The 17,228-nt window shown below is 34.5% G+C and overlaps 1 protein-coding gene across 11 annotated transcripts in view; it reads left to right on the forward strand.

The window, feature by feature from the left end:
* Asph (aspartate beta-hydroxylase) overlaps window positions 1–17,228 on the forward strand; it is a 214,376-nt gene that overhangs the window by 32,379 nt on the left and 164,769 nt on the right. For 6 of the 11 annotated variants that reach the window (XM_048783014.1, XM_048783017.1, XM_048783020.1 and 3 more), the window contains exons 2-4: window positions 4,193–4,342; window positions 5,599–5,643; window positions 7,116–7,184. In XM_048783014.1, the coding sequence (XP_048638971.1) occupies window positions 4,193–4,342; window positions 5,599–5,643; window positions 7,116–7,184 (264 nt within the window). Of the gene's footprint in view, window positions 1–4,192; window positions 4,343–5,598; window positions 5,644–7,115; window positions 7,185–11,671; window positions 16,960–17,228 lie in introns of those variants that run through there. The other 5 variants (XM_048783019.1, XM_048783016.1, XM_048783021.1 and 2 more) reach the window with 2 other exon arrangements.

Raw genomic sequence — 17,228 nt, forward strand, 5'->3', positions numbered from 1 at the left:
AGAGAGAGAGAGAGAGAGAGAGAGAGAGAGAGAGAGAGAGAGAATTTCAATATTCACTTCCTTTAATCTTCGGCGGACACAACATCTTTGTCTGTACGTGGTGCTGAGGATCGAACCCGGGCCGCACGCATGCCAGGTGAGCGCACCACCGCTTGAGCCACATCCCCAGCCCTAGATCTTTTGCTCATTTTTAAATTGAGTTATTTCTATTTATGGGGGAGCTGCCAGGGATTGAACTCAGGAGCACTCAACCACGGAGCCACATCAACAGCACTATTCTCTATTAGGGTGTCACTGAGTTGCTTAGTGCCTCACTGTTGCTGAGGCTGGGTTTGAACTTGCAGTCATCCTAGATCAGCCTCCCAAGCCTCTGGGATTATAGGCATGTGCCACCAAGCCTGGCCAACTTGGGTTATTTCTTACTGTTGAAGTTGGTGTTTTTTTTTTTTTTTTTCTTAGTTACACATGACAGTATATTTTGACATATTTGTACAAACATGAAGTATGTCTTATTCTAATTAGGATCCCTCCAGTCTTGTGGATGTACATGATATGGAAATTCATTGTGGTGTATTCACATATGTCATAGGGAAGTTACATCAGATTCTTTCCACTGTCTTTCCTATTCCTAACCTCCCTCCCTTCCCCTTCATTCCCTTTTCTCTAATCCACTGAACTTCTATTCCCCACTCCCCTTGTGGTTTTTCTTGGTTTTATTCTGATCTTAGAATATAGGAACAATTATTAGATGTTCTTTTAGAATACCTTTGTGACAAAGTACTGGTTTCAGGTTTACTTGGGGAGTTTTCAGCCCTCATGAAGGGTTTTTCTTACTGTGCTCTTTTTGTTTTAATTGGGTAGAAACTGATCTGCCCTTTGGGACTGGGCACATCATATTTACAGAGGGACATATCAGGAGTGTTATTTGCTGTCAAGAGTTCCCTTAAAAAGCTCTCTCTTAAAAGAGACTCCCTTTTGTATGATTTAATATTTGATTCCTTTAGGAAGTAAGCAAGTATTAACAGTAACCTGTTTAATAATGCTAGAGTAATGAATCATTTATATGACATTGGAATAGAATAAAATATTGCTAATTTGGTATTCTAGCTCAGTATCATGTACCTTTTACTGCAGTAAATCTATTTGATAAGCTATTTTGCATGGAAGTCTAAGATTGATTGTGCATTTCTTGTGTTCCTAAACAGATTAAAATGATGTTTTAATGACAACCAATGTGAGTATGGGTTATTATCTTCTATTAAAGATTATTGTAAGGACGGTTAAGAGGCTTGCCTGTGGGCTCTGATAAAAAAAAAAAAAATAAAAATGGCCTCCTACCACTACACTGTTCTTGTGTCTTTTCTGTTCCCTTTGTAGCCCTACTACCCTCTACCAGCACTGTCTTTCTTTAAATCATTGGGTCAGGTTTTCTCTAAAGTCTCTAGATTCTAGAGTTTGTGCAGTTTTAAGTGTTTAGAATCATGTCTAAAACAGATTCTAGGTAAAAGTGTGTTCTCTGCTACATATTTGGCTTTTTCTTCCCTCCTGCTTCTAATTCCTCAATAAATTACACAAATATCACCTACTTGGATAAATGATACTTTACTTTTGAGAATCTCAGAAGTTTCCTCCCCCCAATTCTGGTTTAAGAAAAAGAGAGAAGCCGGGCACTGAGGAGAGAGCCTGTCATCTCAGCTACTCAGGAGGCCCAGGCAGGAGGGACACATGAGCCCAAGAGTTTGAGGCCAGACTATGAAACATACCATGGCAAGACTTTGTCTCAAAAAAAAAAAAAAAACCCACAAAGAATAACAACCAAACCAAAACACAAAACCACACACTAGCAAAATAAAAAACAAGAAAGAAAAATGGAAGAGTTGACCTTTGAATTCAAGATATTGTTTTATTAGTTGTTACATTTTATACTTATTTTAAATAATATTCATTCTGGCTGTGCTTTTTTTTTAATTTTTTTTTTTTAGTTGTAGATGGAGACAATATCTTTATTTTATTTATTTTTATGTGGTGCTGAGGATCGAGTCCAGTGCCTCACACGTGTAAAAATCATATCACGTCTGATACATGCATGCTGAATAAATATACTAAATAAAGGAATTAAAGTATGAGCTATTTTTTTTTCAGCTTTCCTATTTTTCAGTTAAGGAGGAACACAAGAGTTTGGTGTCAGTTAAAAAATGTGCAACAGTTGATAAGAGAAAAACAGTTTTACTGCAGTTCTAATTTAAATTTGGCTTTTAGAAGCAGTAAGTAGCCAAGGAAGGGAATTCTTAGTTATTAATCATGATTGCTTCATGTTTGGAAGTAAATGTGTATTCAGAAGGCATGATTATACTTAGTATTGTATGCAAGTGGATGTTATGTTATATAAAAATAAGGCATTTTTGATACAGTCTTAAGAAAAATGTCTTTATTCATAAAAGTTAAAAAACTTAAACATACTTCACTGTTGATGAATTTGTCCCCATAGAAGCCAACCTCCTTTTTTTCTTTAACTTTTAAAATTCTAGTGGCAATTTATTTTGTATCATTCTTTTTATAATTTATATCCTGGAGATACATAAAAACTGGAAATCATACTTTTCCCTACCAACATTTCCAAAAATTTCACCCAGATTCCCTTTCCTGTGTCTGTGATCTGATAATGAAACAAGGAAGCTTATTTTAAGTTGATTTAATATGCAATAATGTAACCTTAGCTCAGCAAGTACTTTTAATATGTAAATTGTGTTTTCCTATAGACAGTTTTTACACAAAGTTGGTAGTAGGGTCTTGTGAAATCATGGAAGTTGGCTCACTTGATATGGATCCAGGAGCTCAGCCTGTGGATGTTCTCATGTGGTGCTGCTAGTTCTCTGCAGCTGTGCTGCTGACCTCAGGCCAGTCCCTTTACCTTTGTTCTATAAACATGCTTATTTTTGTCTTCTCTCCCAGTACCTCTCCACCAGGCACTGCCCCAGGTAGGAAACATGTGGAAATATTTGGGGGTGTTTTTGTTTGTCATATTCTGGGACCTACTTACTTGGGTCCAGGGGAAACTGGGGTTGTGAGATATCTTGCAGTATGAAGAGTGGTCACATGGGACCAGCACTGTCCTGTTAAAACATCCAGAAGTACCCTCTGCAGAAACATGGACAAGTCTCTGTGAGGACAGGTGCAGCAGCCCATGAACCCCCCCACAGAGGGTCTGTGTGCTGCACAGATTCGAGGCAGTGTCCCATTTGTAAATTTTTCCTTTTCACACCTGGCATTTTGGCAGGTGATATGATCTTTTTATTTATTAATATTTACATAATATGTATCGCATTCCTTTTAAGGAAAATGTGTGTATGGTAGGTTTTCCTCTTAAGAACAATATTGACTGTTTTTAAAGCTATCATTTGGCTTTCATGGTTTCTGTTTATTTATGACTATTAGAAGAATATTTCCGAAAGAATAGAGCATGCTAAACATACTGAGTGTGATAAATGACACTGGGTGGACAGTGGTTTACATAGCTGTTTCCTGTATTGCAACCAGTTGTGAATGAACCTTTTCCTGCTTCACAGGGCCCAGTGGACTCTATAAAGAAGGATAGAATTTTGCTGTTTTGCTTTTCTTTGTTCCTGTTATATATTTCTGTAGTTTCCTTCTTCCTTCATTTTCCCTCTGTCTGCCTGCCTGCCTGTCTGCCTGTCTCTGTCTCTCTCTGTCCTCCCCACCCACTCAGAATACAGAGTAGCTGTGGGTAGGGGATTATTTTCTTCTGCAACCACTGGTTTTAAGATTCTACAGAAACTAAATACAAACATAGCAAAAGGTCTGGCTACATTTTTATGATTTCATTATGTTGTTTGTATGCTCGATACTTTGAAGGAGGTTTTATGCAGGTGGTTTTGGTAACTTGGAAGCGAGGTATATGTTATATCAATATAATAATTTAAAAATAATGAGCCCATCAGTAGTTTATTTGTTCTATTTCAAAATTACGGTTTTCTGTACATGGCCTTAAGTCTAGGAAGAAGCATTTCTGTTTTCAAAACCTTTTATTTTGTGTCGCATGTTTGGAGAATTTAAGTGAAAACTTTTTTGAAATGATCGACTGTCAAATAACTGTAAGTAACTCAGCGTGAAGAGAGGTGTTCAATGAAATGTTTTCTTCCATGGTGACATTTTTACTTCTATTTCTAAACAGAGACAAAGCATGGAGGACACAAGAATGGGAGGAAAGGAGGACTTTCTGGAAGCTCCTTTTTCACTTGGTTTATGGTCATTGCCTTGCTGGGAGTTTGGACATCAGTAGCCGTTGTTTGGTTTGATCTTGTTGATTACGAGGAAGTTCTAGGTAAGAATTGTGATATGGTTTCTTACATGAATTTGTATAAAAGGGTAGGTGACATCCCTTAGTCATCGTGAAGGTTTGTTATTATCTTTATGGTACTGTTCATTTTGGTACTGAATTGGTACTGAACCATTTATTCAGTGGTTCTCCATAGGATGAAGCAAGAGGGAATGTTACCAGGATTACCTCAGTGGCTTTTGAACTTTATTAAAAAAAAAAAAAAAAAAAAAAGATTGGGCTGGAGTTGTGGCTCAGTGGTAGAGTGCTCGCCTAGCACGTGTGAGGCACTAGGTTCGATCCTCAGCACCACGTAAATGTAAAATAAAGATATTGTGCCCACCTAAAACTAAAAAAATAAATATTTTTTTAAAAAAGGCTTTGTAGTATTTGAATAGTACACATAGTTTCATCAGAATGAGTTTTATCAAACTCGTTCTTGCTACATGTTGTGCTTTATACTTTCTATTCAGGTTTATTTATGTTATGGATTTTTAAAATTCTTGATCATGAACCACTGAATTTACTTAAGGATCTATGAACAGCATAACCACACAGTTTGAGAAACCCTTCTTCAGAGAGGATTTTCAAAGCACCCCCACCTGTGTCTGTTGGGGGAAGTACCTGTGTAAAAGTGTGCGTGTCCTGGGACAGGTGTGTGGACGTGACTGTGAGTGGATGGCTGTGGTCTGTATCCTACTCTGAGGATGGTGCTGTGGTACTTGTGATCGTGCTCCCCTTTTTTCTCCTTTTCTCTTCCCATAATTGCTAGTCTTTCCTGATATTCTTACATTAATAATTCTTTATCATTTTCATTGTTTTAAAAATTGAGATAAAAGTCATATAATATAAAATTCAAAATCAAATATTTGAAAATGTATCATGTATTGGTCTTTAGTATGTTAGTCACTTTGTGCAACCATCATCATTGTCCAATTCCAGAATATTTCTAATACCCTCTCCCCCCATACTTCCCCCCAATCCCTTCACTCTCAGGGCGAACACTAGCCTGTTTTCTATGTCTGGAGATTACATATAAATGGAATCATACAATATCTTTATCTTTATTGCTTGAAGGAAAGGGTCTCTAGATACATGAATAAACTAACAGAATTTTAGTTCAGTGAGAAACTTCGGAGTAGATCTTTGTTGTCATTGGCTTACAGTACTATGCTGCTAGGGAATATATGTTAAGGAAGAGATTTTAAATATTTGTACCTTTAGACACAAGTAACAATTTTCATGTTTTTACATGCACGCAGCCAAAGCAAAGGACTTCCGTTATAACTTATCAGAGGTGCTTCAAGGTAGGCTATTGGAGATGCATTGGAACTGCACTTTTGTCAGTCTCTAAAACTTCATTTTTAGTCTACTAATTTAACTATCACCTGCATCAGAGAATGTAAATGAGAGGTTCAATTTTCCCTCATAAATTTGTCAGAAGGCAAGTATTTTCTGTTTTTTTTTTTTTTTTTTTTTAATGTTATTTGAGCTTTATGCTGTATACAGCCTTGAGCTTCAGGTTTTAGGATTTCATTTTCATAGCAATAGAAATAACACATTCGTCTCTCCATTATTGTCATTACCATTTTTAATTTGTATGTGCCAAGTCAGACTTCTTTATAGCAAATGTGCTATTTTGTAGAGCACAGGGCTTTGGGAAAATAAAGAAAATTTCTGCCTGCTTTTATGCAATCTTTTAATACATACATTGTGCTAAAGAAATGGTGAAAGGGTTGACAACTCTTTTTAATGCCAGTGCTTTATTAGCACGTTGTTTAAAATATTTCTGTACAATATGTTTCTTCATAGTTACTGTCCAATGATGAATTGTCAACTATGCTGGTTTTTAGAATTTTATTTTAGGGTATTGAATATAGTAGACTCATTGAAATGCCAAACGTTCTAGTCTTCCTAATGAGGAAGGATTAAAGTCTTGAAAATACATATTTATTCTTCTTAAAATGTAAAGGTCAGTTCTTGTGGAACTGTCTTCTCAGCATATATGTTTTAAGATTTTGATTATTGATTTTTTTTTTTTTTTTGCTATTTTATAGTAGATGGCCAGTGCTAATTAAGTTTTTAAGTAGGATAACCATTAAATTTTACTTTGTAGTTTCAGGAAGCCTCCAGTTTTATAGCCTTTATTTCCAGAACAGTCTTTCCCCCCCCCTCAGTTAAGATTGATTCATGATATTTTTGTTGTGAGTCATTATTGAAAAATATGAAAGTAACTATCCTCATTTTCAGCAATAATACTCCATGCTGACTTATTTGCTGTATTATATGTAGTCTATTCTTAATAGTCTGTATTTGAGGATTGGTTGTTGTTGTTGTTGTTTTTTTTTTTTTTTGCTTCAAGTATTTATAGTGTGATGAAGTTTCACACTTTAAAAACATCAAATTTTATGTAACTCAAAAATGGGTTGGAATTTTTTTTATACATGTTCAAAATTTTATCCAAAACATTTTTAGCAATATAAATGAAGGTTCTGAAGTGATTATATCAAGGTACGGTGAAACCTTTAAGAAAAATATTATCCCAGTTATATGTCTTAGAATTTGTGAGGTGAATAATTTCTGGATCTCTAAATGATTTGCCCAACAATTTTAGGTAAGATATTCACATTGCATTGGTTTGCAGTATTAAAAGTATAAATTACCAGAATTGGCTGGGAACATTTATTTATAATGGTATGAAGGACTACAATAAGGATGATACCTTACTAAATTTGTTTTCCCTTTTGTCCCTACACCCATCATCTCTCTCCTATTGTAGGAAAACTGGGAGTCTATGATGCTGATGGGGATGGAGATTTTGATGTGGATGATGCCAAAGTTTTATTAGGCAAGTACACCTTTTATTTATTTTTTTGTTAGTAGTAATAAAATACTGGAAACGAGAATATTTTTGTTTTAATAATATCTACATTGGTTATAAACATTTTATGGAAGATATTATGCCACTTAAATGGTACATTCCATTTTTGCTCAGAGGTTGTGACTTTATTTTTCTATTAAAACTCTGACATTTCAATTTACTTTTACAAGTAAATAAGTATATAACTTTTTCACACACATTTTTTAGTAAGTATAATTTAATTTGTGTTTTTAGACTGAAAGCACTTTATATTCTGAACCTAATATTTGAAGATATAGTGTACTAGTTTGTTTTCAAAGATGGTAATCATAGTCATTCTTAACATCATTTGACATAATTCTCTTCCACTTGAAAATGTAAATTTCTAAAGGCTTACATAAACTCATTTTGAAATGGAATTGTGGTAGTAAACATCTTAAAAAGCTTAGGCATATTTTAAAAATAACATTAAGATATGAACTAGTGGTCTTTTGACTAAGTTTCCTCATTTTGAAAATTTTGAACTCTGCATTTTCTATCATCAATTCACCTGTTTTTAATCATTGAGCAGTTTCTTCTAATAAAAAAAGATGTGGTATTCTTCTTCCATTTGTTTTAAAATGCTGTCTTCTAGAAAGAACGGTGCTGATTTTAATATGCAAATTTAACACAATCTGCCTAGGTGAGATATATAGTTCTGCTTTTAAACAGCATGATTTCCTTTGTCTTATGAAGCAAAATAGTATTGAAACATCATATCCAAGTGTTTAAAAATACAATAGCTATGGTAGGATATTTCACACTAAGCTTAATGGAGTATATCTTTTTACGTACTCTATTTTGTTTTTCTATGAACATGAAAAAAATGGAAGTAGACTCTATTTGTAGCCAGTTAAACTGTTTTTGGTAGGTAAATTTTACCTCCTCTTAAAACAATGAATTCTAAGTATGAAAAAAGATTTTAGTTATGATTATATGTAATATACCTTCTTATTTTGACCTGTTTTAGTTTATATTTTCTTATTACTACTTAATGGAAATTAGTATTTGCTACTTTTAGTGAAACATACTATAAAATTTCCATGAAATTTTTTCTTCTGACTTAACCTTAATGGAATTGTCTATGTAATTCTATTGCATATCTAGAGTTTCTGTACATACGTTAAATCTTCAGATTGCTCTAACTTTAGGCATGTGAAAAAGATAGTTATGTAGAACTTTACATATCAAGATTATGGTAATTTGCTTGCTATAAGTGGTTTATTATTCCAAACATTACTTTAATTTATGAATTCTGAATCATAGAACTTTTTATTTAAAAATTTAAAAATAACTTCATATGGGTCAAATTCCCTTCTTTTAAAATCATCTCCTTATCTACTGTATTGATTTTTTTTTTTAAATTAATAATTTGATTTTTTAGCATATGCTAGATTCCAAAAGCTTCTTCCCTCTGATATTTTTAACCAATCACTAAAAGATTAATTAAATGTCACTCTGAGAATTACTATTTGCAGGTAGATGCATGTGGCTTGTGCAAATGAAAACTTGTCTTCACCACTGAGATTCTACCTCTACGTACATAAGAATTAGGTACGTAGAGGTAGAATCTCAGTGGTGAATCTCAGTGTTCATTTTGATAATTTGACTAATAATAAACAAAGAAAGATAAAGAAATTACATTATATGTAATGTCCATAGTTAGCTTGTGGCTTTTGTCAAAATGAAACAAATCAAATGCAAACTGTCAGGCTCACTATCACCTCTGACTTTAGTTCTATACTGTTTGAATTCTCTGCATGGAATACAACCTTAACTTGAATTGAAATCAGTGATTAGAGTTCTTCTCTTCTGGTAAGTGAGGTAATTGTAGCTCAGCAGTTACTGGCTGTTGACTTCAAAGATAGAACCTGGTGAAAATTTGGGGACCACAAATACTTCAGTGGGCTCTGTATTATCAGAAAGAGGTCATGGAGGTGCAAATGCAGTGAGTATGTACCCCAGAGAAGCCAGGGTTCCTGGCTCCATTCTCACTAGGGTGATCCTGAGAAGGGCTGAGCTGAAACCTTAAGGGTTCAAGCTTTGGATTAAAGCCTAAGGAGTCCAAGGGGAGGGAGGATGGTAGAAGAGACTGGGGAGAGCTTGGCATGGCAGCTGTAATAATAGTTGAGATATATTGAACTATCTTAGGTTTGGTGTTTATTTAATAAATATTCTTTTTCTCGATTCTTCAGTCTGCACATATCTAAATCATTTCAGTTTGTGGAAATGTACACTTTCATGTTTATATTTCTTTAACATTTTAAGGTTTGGCTTTTCTTGTAAAATATGAAAAGAGAAATACATGGGTAAATCAAGATTTATAACCATCATTAATTTTATTACTTTATTATTTCTGTCTAAGGCCTTTCTGATATACTTTGACAATATACTAAGCCTGTTCTTGATTACAATGCTTCCTATTTTTGTGGTCAAATAATCAAAAATAAAAGTATGTTTGATTTTCTTTTGGATTATTGAAAACTACATTGCTCAGAGATGTGTTTTGTAAAAACTTGTTTCCCACATAAAATCAACATGAAATATTCTAGGACTAAATGCTGAGAATAAATCTTCTCAGAGTGACAGCACATAAGATTGCACTGCTGTCCTCTTGTCCTGTGACTAGCACCTCGCTGGGACAAAATAGAAGGCTGCATACAATTCACAGAACTTTGGTAAAGGTTTGTGGACTGGATGGATGCATGATCGAGCTTGAGAAAGAAGACCAGAGTTTGTCTAGCCAAAGGCATCGACACCCTGCTCTTTCATTGGAGCCACCCTTAGAGGTGAAGTAGGAATTACATACCCAGAATAGATTTTTTTCTTTTTTGGACTATTACTTTCAACTTTACGGCTGCTGAAAAGTTGCGTGGTTGAACAGTTTTGTTCAAATACCTCTGCATGTTTGTTGCACGCTTCAACCTGTCATACTGAAGAGCAGAACAATTTTGTTTTGTACCTAATAATTAGAAAATACGTATATTGAAAAATGAAGAAAAATAAAATGATTTTAGTAAATATGCAACTATAGTGTTTTAAGACAGGAAAAAGGGATGATGTTATTCTCACACACACAAAAAAAAATTTGGTAGAAGTGCAGATCCTGTTTACCACACCTGTCAACTGTGATGTTCAGTGAAAATGTTCTAGGCTCGGCAAAAAAAATAATTTAAATACCTACTGCAATGTGTGTCCTTCCCTTCCCTGCAGCTATGGAAAGAATAACACGATGTGATTTTTTTGACTAAAACAGAGAAAATTCTCTGTAATCTTTAAAACTTAAATTGGCTGTCATACTGTTAGCCCTTACTTGTTCATCTTGATTGCTGGTGCCACATGGGGAAATTGTGTGTTGCCAAAGCCTTAAGTGACTGAATTGGGTGGTTACCATTAGAAAATCTCTATGGTGTGAATGTTCACATTTCTTATAAGCCAGAATGCCCCACCCTGTTTTCCTCCTCAAATTTATGAGTTCCTTGGCAGTATTGGCAGAAATACTGGAGCCAAGAGACCTTTCTTACTCAAACCAGTTCTTCACAGGAAAAAACATGAACAGTAATATGCACATTAAATTCTTTCTATTAGGAGGGCCCATTGTTGCTACCAGTGTTTAAAAATGCCAGAAGTCAGTCTGCAATTGAAGCTAATTTTATGGGTGAAGGGAAGAGGAGTTTGGGATGGTCCTATTGCAAATGACTGGCTAAAGCCTTGATTGCATTTCTTATTAGTAGGCAGAGTGAATTATTAATCTTCTTATGGCCACAATTAAAGGGCCATGAATCAGTTTACAGACTATTTTAGTTAGCCATTTTAGATGGGTGAAGATTTAAGTATTTTATCTAGGTTTCATAATTTGAGTTTATTTATACCCATTTATGGATACTATAAACAATAATCCTGTTAGTTTTGCTGGCTTCAGCATTTACCAAGTTTATTCCAGGTCCTAAGAGGAAACATTTGAGGAAACGAGTCTTTCTATTTTCAATAAGTATTTGTTGATAGATACTTATATGTGGTTGTATAATCAACTCTCCATAATATCTGGTTGGTAAGTGGGCACATTCAGCGATTGTCAGAAGTGTATATGTTTTTTTCCTGATACTGCTTCTGTTCATTCTTCCTATTACTGTCTACTGATACAATTTTGTCAGTTTTCCAATTCAAAACTCTCTAATGGGAAAGAGGCAAACCTGCTTAGGAGCTGGTAGAAATGGTGAGGATTGGTCAGATGGTGGCTGTCCTTTAGCACATAGGATTAAGAGTTGATTGCAAGGTGTGCATCTCGATCAATTTCTTTATTTTCCTAAATACCTTTTCTGTAAACCTTTGTGACCATGATGCACAGCCTTTGTAGGTCACTCTTCCTGGGCTTATTTTTCCACCTAACTGCTCTCCTTAATTTTCTCTTTCTCTCTTCCTTTATTCTTATGTAGGCCTGACCAAAGATGGCAGTAATGAAAATATTGATTCTCTTGAGGAAGTCCTTAATATTTTAGCAGAGGAAAGTTCAGATTGGTTTTATGGTTTCCTCTCATTTCTCTATGATATAATGACTCCTTTTGAAATGCTAGAAGAAGAAGAAGAAGAAAGCGAAACCACAGATGGTGTTGATGGTACGTCACAGAATGAAGGGGTTCAGGGAAAGACTTGTGTCATTTTGGATTTACATAACCAGTAACTTTGATTCAGGGACCGAAGTCACTGGCTTATGAGAACCTGGAGCAGTCTCCTCTTCTTTCCTTTACCATGGCTTACGCAGGGCTTAACGTGCAGTGGGGCAGTTGTGACCTTAAAGTTGTTACTGTCACCCATGTGATCTTGCCCAGTGCAGCTCCTCCCTAGACCCTTGCTTGGCTCCCCCCACCAATAGTGAAGAAAGTGGCATCCCTCATTCTTGTAGCTGTCTACAAAGTTCAGTGAAAACGATGTTCTTGGCAGTATAATTGGTTTCTGTATTGTTTTACCAAATTAAATTTGGAAGCTTAATAGCAAATTGTGTTGTGCTTAACCCTCCATGCTTGTCTTCCTAACACACTAGTGATGATGATTCTAATGAACTTGATTATGAAATTATATCTGGCATGATTCTTAAGTTAAATACTTCTCTGTTGGTCTTTATTAACTTGTCCAATGTGTGAAATGATGATTCTTTAAAAAAGTTCTTATTTTTTAATCTGTAATTTGTTTAGGTTAACTGACTTGTCATACAAATTTCAATGTCAAATTCTGTATTAATGGTGCTTTGAAAATAATTTAAAAATTACCCCCTGTATTTGCCTTAGTGTAGTTAAGTTATTGAATTCAGATAGTAGTATGTCTGAATATTTCTGTTTACAAAGCAAAATTTATTTTTAATTTCATTTCTCAGTATACATCCAGAGAAGGTAATTTGTATTTTTTTTAAGTAGGCATATTATAAAAGAGGAAAAGTATGAATATGTATCTTAAATAATGTTGTACATATTAAAATTATTCATCCTAAATAATAGTCTTTTTCCATTTTTTTCCTTCTTTATCTTATCAGCTATTGATTTTGGCTTAGTTACAATGTGATATTTAGATTTATAAATACATCCAAGTCATTATTTGTTTTAAGAGAATAGATTTTTCCCATTAAAAAAATCTAAAGACATCTTTGAATCAGTTTTTTAAAAAATGAGTTTCATTCCATTGTAACAAAAGCAATTGTATTAGCTACATGTAAAATGGGTTTTTGAAATGGCATTTCACCTGCTTTCCCCAGGCAAAATGCTTACAGCTTGAAGGGGATAAGACCTAAGACTTTTGATTTCTGTTGCTCTTTGAAGAAGTGGTATTTCATGTTTTAAAATTTCTTTGAATGTCTCTAAAATTTTGCTTAGCCCTCTTTCTTCATAGAGCTTAAAATGAAAATATTTGCATTTTAGACAATTTTGAGTCTCATTTCTACTTTTCGAATATTCCTTGTTTTTCCACATTTAATCAAATTACTTTTAAGCAAATGGATTATTCATCTATTTATTCTGAGGGGAATAGACAAATTTTTGTTTCTTGGTGATAAAATGATAGCCTGAATGAAAAAGTCTGAAATCAGAACTCCGGAATCCTTCCTCTCTGCTCACCATGTATGTGGGTCAGGGAAGACTGTCTCACTTGCTAATCTTACTAAAATAAGAGCGGCCTTTATTCTGTAGCTACTTTTAGATATGGACATGCATATTGCTCCCTGTACAGTGGTTTTTCTCAAGCTTCAGTGACTATTAAGACTTTGGTTTGTCTGGCCCTCATTATTCAGGAGATAGGTTTTATTCTATCAATGTTTTTTGACAGTCAAAAGCTTCTGATTTTCAAACATACAAGTATCCACTAAGAATTACAGTGAGTGTTATTTAATAACATTGTTTCTGAAAAGTAATTCAGTCTTGATATTTATTGTGTCTTCCATTTTGAATGCTGTGAACTATCAAAGACAAGGTTTAAATTCAAAATCAGTCTTAGGGCTGCTACTCAATGAAATTCACTTAACTAAATGAAATACTTATTAAAGCAATCTTACTTATTAATGTGTCATGACCATTAACCCTAGAAGGTGGTTTCGTTGAGAAATAATTAAATTTTTGTGTTAAAATGTTTGTAATTAATTTCTCTATGTCATGATACTAATTCATAGTCTGTATACAGAAATTAATTATGCTTTATTTTTGTAAGTGGAAAAAAAAATGAAGGATGTGAGGTGATCGTTTGCCATTTATTTTGTGCCACTTCTAATTAGACAATTTGAAAAGACTCTGAGGAAGGTATGATGCAGGTAGCCAATGAACCCCTGACTTCTGTGACCTCCTTCAACTTGTCCCTAAGGTATTTTGTGTGTGTGTGAGAGAGAAAATAAAGTTGTTTGCAAAACTTTGGTATAAAATATCTTCAGCTGATCAATATGACTTTGTTTATGTTTTATTACATATGCTATAATTGTTAATTTTTTAGGGATTAATTTTGTAATTTTCATATAATATTTTCTCATCTCATGTCTTCTAAACTTAAGAGCTAACTTAACAATACAGCATTGTATTCTGCACATTTGAGTATTTCTGGTTATGGAATTTTAAGTCAAACAACGTTTAGCTGAGTGATTTTTCAGTTTTGAACAACTTGAAAAAACTGCAGAATATGATGTATGCTAAATGTAGTGTGGGGTCTGCTTTTTCAAATGCGCTGCCATTTGTCAATTGAGAAGGCAAAGAAGTTTGATGCAAAAACGAGGCAGGGGAGTCCTGGGGATTTGTTTCCACATGGGCTTTTTTCAACTCTGATTTTGCCTGGGATATATTTGGTGTGGTTTAAGCCAGCTGCAGAAGTGTTCTCTAGGGGCTGAGCCTACTAACCCAAGGCCTGGCTATAAGCTTGCTGACTGGGCATCCTGCAGATGTCTAGGACAGGATGGAACACTGGGTGGCTCTCCTTGTTCGTCTTGCATTTGATTCTTTACCCTTTAACTTGTCTCTCTGTCTTATAGAGCATTATCCAAAGATGTAAGAATTTTTTTTTTTCCACTTAAATTCTGGTATGTTTTCACTTACAGTTAATTAGACAGAACACAGACTTGGCTGTGGTTAATTCTTTAGAGAATTATCAAAAGCAGATGTAGACATAGCCAGTTATTAATTTGAACACTTGACAGTCGGATCTTATGGGAATTAGTACTTTCAATGACCATTTCCAAGGAAGACTCAGGGCTAACTGGTTAAGTCTATAAACATACAGCATACTTTTTGTGATTTGGAATGTGGAATCTTGATCCATCATAATGTTTATTTGGAACACTTATAAGAATTCAGTGACTCAGACTTTATTTTTATAAATTGATTGATGGCACAGATATGCCAAATTCTCTGCCTGTTGTGGTATTCTCTGGTTGTTGAAATATCTATGGAATAATTAGTAGTAGATATCAACTAGATTGTGGACTCCTTGAACTAGATCTTAGGCTTTATTTCTATCCTTCTTCAAAGCTGATCTTAACACATGGCATTCATTAATATTTAAATAATATTAGGAGGAGGAGGAAAGACAAAGGGGAAGTACTGAGGACTGAATTAGAGCTAATTATATTCCGTGCTTTTATAATTATGTCAAAATGAATTCCATTGTTTTGTATAACTAAAAAGAATCAATTAAAGGAAGATAAAATATTGACACACAAAAAATAAATAATATTATATGCAGGTGCTAATCCCAATAATTAAGAGCCTAGGAATTCCTCATCGGATAACTGAAATACTGAGAATTTCTTAAAGCCAGCTTTAATAAGTAATAAAATTATTAGACTTTTTGTTTTTTCCAAGAGAAATGACATTTTGAAGTTCATACACTAAATTGGCTTACGGCAACAAAAGTCTCCAGGTAAGCTTCCCATTGTCTCATTGTATTTGCCTCTGTATTTTACTTTCATTCAGACTCATTTACTGAATGGAATCATTTCCTATTATTTTAGGTCTTTCATTTCCCTTATTTTCTTCCTACTCACCATAGAGGGTTGGTGGTTTGTAGCTTCTTTTTTTCCCACAAATGTTTGTAATACTGTCATTATAGCTCTTTAAGAGGAAATGGTGTTGTGTCCTGACATGCATTTTACCAAGAAGACACTTCACCTCTGGAGCAACACTATGTTTAGCTCATATGCCCGTGACTAAGGTGTTTGAGGCCTCTTTTTGGCCACGTATGATCAATTTGAAGCAATGGTAGTATTCCAGTATGGGAAGGATGAGATGAGAATCCGAGGCTCACAGTGACTCACAGTTGTCACCAGAGTATGTGGGAAGTGGCCTGAGTATAAAGTGATGCCAGCCTTCCTCTTCTAGGGCCAAGAGTTTGGCAGTTTGCAGTGGCTACTTGGGTGGGTGTCTGTAGTGGAGCCAGGATTCTAAAATCATGTGTATCCCATGTGGCGAAATCAAAAGTCCAAGCATTGTCTTAACCATCCCGGCATTTCAATTTCATAGAGGACATTTAATTTTAAAAGTATGCATGTGACAGTGGTTCTTAGGCAGTTGCCAGAATAGCATAATTGACCTTTTACCTTTCGGTGACTCCCTCACATTCTAAGGGAAGAATGAGACATTTATTTTTATTTTTTTCCTTCCCAAATTTCTGTATAAAAATTCTAAGTAGTCATCAGATCTGATAACAATCATTGCTTTTAAAAACACCAGAATACCCATAAAATGGTGAAAAGAAAGTAGACAATATGGTGGTTACTTTTGACATTCCCTCTGACTTTAACTATATCCCAGTACTTCTTTAGACTGCTTTAAATGGGAATGTACTCCATCAATTTAAGCAGCTTTCATCCAAATGGATTATAAAGAACAAGAGCTTTCTTTTCAGATCTAATGGATAGAATTTTTTCCATACTGCTTGGAAACTTTTAAAGCATACCATATTGAGATTAATTTCATTGATGGACTTCTTCCATTTTAAACCTCCCATCCCCTGCATTGGCTATGGTAGTAAAAAGAGAAAAGGAACAAAAACAAAAACAAAAAAAATAGATGTGTTTGTTGGTTTTTGACACTGTAAGGAGAGTCCACATCAGCCATGGTTATAGTTGACAAGAATTCAGTTCTGCAAAGAATGAGATGCTTACTACTCTGGCATTTGTTCTCTAAAGTAGATATTCTATTTTTTTTTTAATTTTTATTGTTGGTTGTTCAAAACATTACATAGTTCTTGATATACCATATTTCACACTTTGATCCAAGTTAAACCCTTTGCATGCTCTTCCATCTTCCAAGGTCATTTATCCTTCTGCAGAGATGGTTTTGTTTTCTGCTTTTCTAAGACAGTCACCTGTGGCTTTGGTTCCATTATCTTCTCTTTACTTTATAAAATTTCTTGACCATTGTAGAATTTTTTGAACCTCTCTCTCACTCATGTATCATTTTTTTTTTTTTTTCAGACATTGAGTCTCCTGGTTCCAAAGCTGACTTCTCCCTCACCTGTGCACCTCCTCTT

The sequence above is a fragment of the Marmota marmota genome, unplaced genomic scaffold (assembly GCF_001458135.2).
Source record: "Marmota marmota marmota unplaced genomic scaffold, marMar, whole genome shotgun sequence".
Lineage (NCBI taxonomy): Eukaryota > Metazoa > Chordata > Mammalia > Rodentia > Sciuridae > Marmota > Marmota marmota.